Here is an 8,110-nt window from a genome sequence, read left to right as displayed (position 1 = left end):
TGGTGTGGCTCTGGAGCAGATGCCAGCAGCATAACAGGGCATGCTGGACTTGGGTCATAGCAGGCAGTTTTGGAGCCAGGTATTATTTCAACAGGTTTTCAACAGGACTGCCCCCAGTCTGAGAGAAAACAGATCCAAAATTTTAGAAACAAACACTAAGGCACTAAGGCACGCTGCCATATTCCAAATGCTTTTGAATGGTTCAAATCCTCCAAAGAGTAGGGTTTCTCCTATAGCTTCATCCACCCTTGGACATCCAGAGCTGCTGAGCTGTCTGCTCCAGCATCACTCCTCACTTCAGCCTCTGTGTGTCTCCAACAGCACCTGAAGGCTCTGCTGTGCTGGCTGCTTTCCAAATGGTGCCACTGGACACAGGAGCCACTGCTTCCAGGAACCACCAGAACTATTCGCATGAAGCTTAAAGACCAGATGGTGGGACAGCATTGGAAAGTTCTTGAGTCTGCTAACAGGATCAGTAAATCTTGCAACCTGTTGCCTCTCTGAAGTGGCTACAGAAGAAAACTTAGCAGAAAACTACCCAAGGCTGCAAAATAACACATTGTGTTTCTTCCAGATGCTCAAATATGGACTTGCAGATCACTAAAATTATTCCAGTCCTAATTATGGCTGCTTCTTTAATACTTCATAATGTGGCTGCCAATCCTCCCATCTGAATGTAAAGTGCAAATCTGAAAAGTCAAATAAAAATACACCAGAGCAATGTAAGCACAGAACATGTCCTTGCTAATGTGCAACAGCAACCATCTGCTGTACCAACAAAGAGCCAAGCAGTCACTGCCAGAGCCCCTCCAGCAGGCAACACCAGGGCACACACTTCTTCCCACTAATGCAGTGCTTCATCTGTATCATGACATCAACCTGACCTTCCTGGAAAGCTGTTAGTTCCTCATTTTCTCTCACCTGCCCCTGTATGGAAAAAGCTAACTAAATGTGAGCAGATGGATACTGTAGTACAAGCAAAAAATGACACCTGATATTTTTTGTTTCTATGCACACAGAAAGCCTGGGTTTTTTTGGGTTTTTTTTTTAATTCTTATTATTTTTTAGAGATCAAGTACAAACCTGCCACATGACCACCTGTAATCACCCACAGGATGTGTCTACAGTGTACCTGCAGGTGTGGCTGCGGCACATGTAGACGTTCAACAGCAGTGCAGAGGGGGCAGATGGCACACTCGTGCTGACAGCACACTGTGTGTGCTCTCCAGAGGGTTTCCCAGCTCCTGCAGCCCCTGCCTTCCCAGCCTGGCTGGTCAGTGCACACACCTGGCCCACTTCCCAAAAGCTGCAGTCCTGCCTGAGATAATTGCTGAATAAATGCCCTCTTAAAGCTGTAGCTGCTGAAGGAGTAAGATCTGTGAAAAGGAACGGGAGGGTGCTGTGACCCCAGGACCCCCCAGCAGCTGCCTGAGTGCTGCCTTCCTCTGCTGCATGAGCAGTGCACTCTGCTGTCCACAGCCCACACTGCAGAGCCCAGCAAGTTACTGCATCTGCCAGGAGAGCACACTCCCTGCTTTTAACAGCAGCAGCAAATTTGTAAGTTTAGGTTAACTTTCTGTTAATCTGAAAAGCAGTCTTCTAGAAATTTGTACACTGGGATGAAGGGAAAATAATAATGACCAAATGCTAGCTCCTCTCAGCACTCTCAGGCCACACAGGTGAGCATCAGGTCTGCTCTGGTGTAACCAAGGTTCACTTTGTCTTGCAGCTTTGCTGAGTATGTTTACATAAACTTGTCTGCAGTAATGGGCTATCCCAGATCCTCCCCTTTTGCCCTGGAAAACCAGGAAGAGGTCCAGCAGCATTCCATACCCTTCCTCCACCACCTGACAGATGAGGAGACTTTTCTCTTCCACCTACATTGGAAGGGAGATGAAAGAGACAGACTTGCATTCCCATTTCAACAGGGATTTTAGGTTTCCTCCTTCCCAAAGACTTGCCAGAACAATTCCAATCCTTAGTCTCTTTCTCCTACCTTGGTTGCTGTTCATGGTGTAGATGATGATTTTCACACCAAATCTCATGATGTGTTAGTGTTAGGCATTCCCTGTTTACCTTTGAGGGTGTCTTTCCCTAGGTATGATTCAGCCATGCAATTGCACAGGTGTACTGCTCTGCAACTCCATTCTCCTGGGATTATTCCTACCTCTCAGGTGTTGCACACGGAACTTCAGCACCTAAGTCCTGTCCTAGACTGCAGTTTTCAGGCCTGTGGGCTTAAATGGTTCCTTGGATTAGCTTTCAGGAACCACTCTGGTCATACCACTGTAATTGAACAAGCCTTCATTATTCAGTGAAAGTGGAGAAAAGGAATTGGGAGAGAAGTTATTTTCAATGCACAGACAGAGGCACACCAGAGTCCCCATGCTGGGGAGTCCCCAGCCTGGACTCAGCCTTTTCCGTAACAACAGAGTTAGGCTGAAACCTACTCTTGTGAACTGGGACACAGCTGGACCAGCTGTTCCTTGCTGGGAGACAAGGATATCCTTCAGGCCCATTTCACATGCTCCTTGTACAGCACAAACACAAGTGATAAAAGAACTGATCACCATGAGCTGTAGGAAGCAATGATCTGGACTGCACCCAATCCCTCCCTGCTCACACACTAAAGGGATCCTACAAGGAGAATCTTGGAAATAATCTTAGGAAACAGACCAGTGTTCAGCTCAAATGCTCACATGCTGGAAGTGGGGCCTCCAACTTGACCAGATCTCTCAGGAAACTGTTTTCATACAAAGCAACCAGACCTTCCATTCTGCATGAAAGCCACAGGCTGGGGTCACTGCTACTGGTCAAATCTGTTTCACTGATCCAGCCCATATCTGTTAAAAGGATGAGGCAGGTGAACATCTGCTGACATAAAAGAATTTTGGATATTACCCTCCCACTAGCAGTCTTCAGTTTTGAACACTGGTGTTGCTTTTCTGAATCCTTTTCTGAATCCTGACAGGCAACAGAGAGCATGACCTGCACAGCTGAGCTTGACTGAGACAGAGGTGTTCAATCCCACAAAAGTGGAATAGTGCACCTTTCTCTCCTCAGTCACTTTTAACAAGGTTACCTACTAGATGAGAAGTGCTCAGTGCAGCACTTACTTGCAACAGCCCAGGAGTTTCAGGCTTTCCATGCTGACCAAACCTCCCTTGCTCACTCAGAAGGCATCTGGAAGAGGGACTTATTCTGGCTACTTGACAACCAAACCCTTTGGCCTTAACATGCCACAGCTTTCCAATTGGAAAGGCTCTCTCTGTTCCCATGCTGCACTCACACTAAATATGCATGAAACCCTTCTCACACTGCTCAGTGCCCTGCTAACCTTGGCATTCTGTCAGCTTTCCCCACCTTTCTGCAAAAGCAAGGGAAAGGCCTTGCAACACACAACAGGAGTTGTGTGACAACTCCTCCTCCTATGGTTCAGTTGGACAAATGGAGTGCTAGGAAAAGCAAAGGATGATGATGTTACTCTTTGCCTTGTTCTGTAAGGCAGTGATGTTACTCTTTGAGATTCTTTAACATGTAATGGAATTCACAGGGTTTTTCCTAAGTTTAGAGGTAAATCATCAGGTGAGAACAGTTACTCATTGCCAAATTAACCCTGCCTACAGGGAACAAGCCAAGCAGAGGGGCTGCCAGTGACAGCTGTGGAAGGAAAGTCAAGGGTTTGGGAGAGCAGGTTTATAGGTAGGAAACCTTGGGAAAGCAGCTGAGAATTATTCACGTCTGAAATATTTCTGGCCAGACTAAAGAGAGTCACAGTGCATTAGCAGCAACCATCTGTGTGACTTACTGGTGCAACCCCATGACTTTGACAAGGGCAGTGGAACGGGCAGGACTGACCCAGGAGCTCCACAGAAGAGTGGAATTCTCATGCAGAGACACCCCCTAAAGCCCAGTGAAGATATAAAGCTACAGCACCTCACATTGCAAAGCATCCAAAGCACACAACCCCGCTCCTTTTACAGGCTGAAAGGTTGCCTGAATTTCACAAAACATTACATAAAAGAATTTTATTACCCTCCATTAGGCTTTTAATTCTTAAACTTTTATAACAGGAAACTTTGCAGGACAAGGGGAGTTACTAAATACATCCTTCTCTTCAAGTTTTGGGGGTTTTTTATACATTTTATATACTGAACATTATGCCCTGTGGAGTATTCCTTTGGTCAGTTTGGATCACCTGTCCTGGCTGTGTCTCCTCCCATGCTCCCAGGCACCCCCAACTTCCTCCCCACCATGGCAGTACAAAAATCAGAAAAGGCCTCAGCTCTGTGTGAGCCCTGCTCAGCAATAACAAAAACATTTCCGTATTATCAGCCCTGTGTTCAGCACAAATCCAAAACACAGCCCCGTTCCAGCCACTGTGAAGAAAACTAACTCTACCCCACTGAAACCAGCAGGGCTATTTAATAATTTCAGGCTGAAAAACTGAAAGCCAGAGAGCTAAGTGACTTGTGTGCATGTGAAAGAGGAAAATGTGAAAACCCTACTGGCCAAAATTACCTTGAAAGAATTCCAGATTAGGCTGAAATGCATGATGACAGTTCATCCTTTCACAGGAGAAACAAGAAAATACTGTGGAGAAATTGGCAATTGCTTCCCAGCCCTGTGCAGTATTTCTGTGCCAGCAATTGCATGAGAAGTAATTAAGCAACATTCACAAAACAACACAAGCTGGAATATTATCTCCAGCATCTTTGTTTTCTAAAATACTTGTTCACTGTTAATATTTTGATCTACATCCTGTCATTTCAAGTGTTCTGTGCAGAATCACATCTGTGATCTCTCTTCTCACAGTAAAACTTCCTAAGTCACATCCAATTGTTCATTACTGCTTTTTTAATTGTCTTGGCAAGGTCACTCAGGAACATGTCTAGCTCTAGCTCACCTTCTCACCATCAGTCAAGAGTTGGTAGGATTGCTCAGTTTTTTAAGACTGAGGTGGCATGAAGTGTATCAAGTCATTGAATTATCTGTGTTGTTTTAGAGACAGAACACCCAGATAAATGGTGGCAAAGCATGTGCTTAATATATCAAGTCCAAAATTAAGACTTCTGAGGGGGAAAAATGGGCATTGCCTATTTCTCAAACTGTGAATGGTCACATCCTGGTACTACATATCTTATTTCTGTAACTTCAAATGGCTGCAGTCAAATGTCAAGAGCACGAGAGGTAAATGCAGCATTCTCTCAGTGCTGTTTCAAATTTACTCATTGTGGCTGCTGCAATTTCATCCCCACACTGAAAGTGATCTTGGTGAGGCTGCTGGGAAGGATGTCCAGAGGCTCCAGTCTGCTCTCATCACTCGCCCCAGTGGTCCCACCACGTGAGCCCTGTGCTTCTGCAAGCTCCCGGCTCATGCATGGGGGAACTTGGCATAAGAAGCAGAAATGTCACTGGCATAATTTAAAAAACAAAATCCTAATGCTCATGTCAGCAATCAGAGAGTATTTATTTTATTAGAAATTGTGTTGCTATGAACTTTCAAGGGTGTTCCTTGCTGATGATTTACAGATTTCAGTAATGGTCCCTCCTACCATGTGAGAAATGAAGCTGCCTGGGTGTTCACAGCCAGCTCCATCAGATGGATTTCACACTGCATTTTTCAGGGAATTGATCTCTTTAATAAGGAAGAGAAAGCCACAATTCCTCCTGTGAATATTTTCTATGGTAAACTCTGCAGACAATTATAAGATAAAAAGTACATGTTCATTTTTATTTCAAATTAATCTGGCCAGTACATTTTTAATAAAATTACAAAGTATTTCTGTACAAAATCTGTACATGTGTCTCACAGAGATCAACATTACACCTTCCCTCAAGAATAAAAATCCCAAATCCAGGTTATTTTGCAATCATAATAAATTTTTAACTTATTTACCTAAGAATGAAGTTCTTCAGCAGGTCATAACAGATGTAAATGATCTTGTGTTTCATCCATCAATGACAAAAATCACATGTTTAGCGGAATATTTTCACATCACATCACAACCTGAATTTTCAATAACCCCGCTTCTCTTTTTCTTCTTTATCAAGCATAGCCTGTTTTAGACTCAATGCAGCATCTTCAAATTGGGGATTTAACTCTAATACTTTCCTGAAATCTTTCATGGCCTCATCAAAGTCTCCTGTCCCAAAAAAGAAAACAAAAAAAGTAAAATTATCTTTCTGTAACTGCTCACACTGACAAACCTCTGACAACTCAAGAACACCTCCAATACTTTCACCCACAAAGAAGCAGCTACTTCCTGGATCCATGGCATTGGATTCTCCACAGGCCTAACTGGGAGTCAAAGAGTTTCACATCAAGAATGGACTCAAATGCACTTAGGGCTCAGTTCAGCCAGTTTATTCCCAAGAGGAGGAGACAAAAGGCCCACACCAATAATGAGGCTGCCTTAAAGCTGGCACACAGGCACAGAGCTTCCAGCTGGTGCCCATGGCCCGGCTCCATTCTCCAGTGCCTCGACCTCTGCAATGGCCAAGCTCTAACAGAAGGCACGGGGCTGTCATTTTGGGATGGCGTCACCAAAAATGGGGCAGGAAATTCCCCAGAGGTGGCCAGCAGCCCACTGGAAATCGAGAAAGCTGTGCTACAGGTGCTTGGGAAATGCTTTAGCTCAGATTTAATGGCAGTTTTTGGAACTGGCTTGTTTCACCCCAGTGAAAATTTCTCCACAAGTCAACTACACCTTTCCTCCCATTCTCCACGAAGCAGCATCGTTTCGAATGACAGCAGTACAGCCTGCAAGAGGGGTGTAAGCGCACACGGGGGGCAGGCAGGCGCTGTCACTGCTGTCACCGCGTGTGGCGCCGGCCCTTCAGCGATGCCCGCCCTCGTCCCGCCCGTGACGCGGGGCTGCCCGGCCCTGCCGTGCCCGGCTCGTACCCAGCCGGTAGCGCACCAGCCCGCGGTTGTAGTAGGGCACCTCGAAGCCGGGCTGGCACTCGATGGCGGCCGTGAAGTCCTGCACGGCGGCGGCGAACTCCACGCGCAGGTACCGCACCTGCCCGCGGTCGTTGAGCGCCGTGGCGAGGTCGCTGCGGGCACTGCGGGGACAGAGGGATCGGCGTTAGCGGGGCCCGGCCCGGCCCGGCGCGCCCGCCCCGCTCCCGGCCCCGGCGTTACCCCGCGGGGCTGCGGGCGATGAAGCGGCTGAAGAGCTCCTCGGCCGCCGAGAGCCGCCGCGCCCGCAGCTCCGCCCGCGCCGCCGCCAGCAGCGCCGCCGCCTCCCCCGCCATCGCGATGACGTCACGGGCACGCCGGCGCGCGCGTCCACGTGAGAGAGGGCGCTGGGCCGGGGAGAGCTGCCCACAGAGCACGGCAATACGGCCATAGCGTCTGTAACAACAGCGGGGCCGCGGAGAGACGGTGTTTAACCTAAACCTGCTCTCCTTCATCCTAAAGCCATTCTCCCTTCTCCTATCCCTTTATGCCCTTGTAAACTGACCCTTTTTTACCACTTCACAAGGTGCTGGGCCGGGGAGAGCTGCCGACAGAGCACAGCAGTACGGCAATAGTGTCAGTAACACCACCGGGCCACAGAGCCCTCTGCTCCTCTGCTCCGCTCTCCCGAGCCCCCACCGGCAGCACAGCGCCCAGCTCGGGGCCGCAGCACAGGCACGACGTGGAACCGCTGGAGCGAAGCCAGAGGAGACCATGACGATCAGAGAGCTGCAGCACCTCTCCTGGGGAGACAGGCTGGGAGAGCTGGGGGTGCCCGGCCTGGAGAGGGCTTGGTGGAGACCTCAGAGCACCTTCCAGTACCTAAAGGGGCTCTAAGAGAGCTGGAGAGGGTCAGTTTACAAGGGCATAAAGGGATAGGAGAAGGCAGAATGGCTTTAAAATGAAGGAAGGAAGGAATTCTTTACTGTGAGGGTGGTGAGACCCTGAACAGGTTGCCCAGAGAAGCTGTGGATGCCCCATCCCTGGAAATACTCAAGAAGAGGTTGGATGGGCTTTGTGCTACCTGGTCTAGTGGAAGGTGCTGCAGCCCTTGTCAATGGGCTTAAAGCAAGATGGTCTTTAAGGTCCCTTCCAACCCAGGCCGTTCTACTACTCTGTGATTCTGTGGAGATGGGGTTTATCCTT

At 48.0% G+C, this 8,110-nt stretch overlaps 1 protein-coding gene across 2 annotated transcripts; it reads right to left on the bottom strand.

The window, feature by feature from the left end:
- Positions 1-5,451: 5,451 nt before the first annotated feature.
- TTC32 (tetratricopeptide repeat domain 32) lies at positions 5,452-7,314 on the bottom strand. 2 transcript variants are annotated; one of them, XR_004979850.2, is made up of 4 exons: positions 7,148-7,314; positions 6,908-7,068; positions 5,900-6,146; positions 5,452-5,695 (listed from the first exon to the last, which is right to left on the bottom strand). XR_004979850.2 is itself a non-coding variant. In XM_036379293.2 (3 exons), exons 1-3 carry the CDS (start codon positions 7,258-7,260, stop codon positions 6,019-6,021), a joined length of 402 nt encoding a protein of 133 aa, XP_036235186.1. In that variant the 5' UTR covers positions 7,261-7,314; the 3' UTR covers positions 5,706-6,018. The 2 variants fall into 2 exon arrangements, 1 of the variants encoding a protein (XP_036235186.1); XM_036379293.2 differs by lacking the exon at positions 5,452-5,695 and having other exon boundaries at positions 5,706-6,146.
- Positions 7,315-8,110: the final 796 nt, after the last annotated feature.

This window comes from Molothrus ater, chromosome 3 (genome assembly GCF_012460135.2).
Source record: "Molothrus ater isolate BHLD 08-10-18 breed brown headed cowbird chromosome 3, BPBGC_Mater_1.1, whole genome shotgun sequence".
Taxonomy (NCBI): Eukaryota; Metazoa; Chordata; class Aves; order Passeriformes; family Icteridae; genus Molothrus; species Molothrus ater.
Note: the sequence above shows the minus strand (reverse complement) of the source record. Positions and strands in the feature narration are given on the sequence as shown.

Coding starts and splice junctions, on each gene's coding strand:
- TTC32 (XM_036379293.2), bottom strand. CDS start 7,260: ATGGCGGGGGAGGCGGCGGCGCTGCTGGCGGCGGCGCGGGCGGAGCTG. Junction 7,069..7,147: donor ATCGCCCGCAGCCCCGCGGG/GTAACGCCGGGG, acceptor CTGTCCCCGCAG/TGCCCGCAGCGACCTCGCCA. Junction 6,147..6,907: donor GCTGGTGCGCTACCGGCTGG/GTACGAGCCGGG, acceptor TTTTTGGGACAG/GAGACTTTGATGAGGCCATG.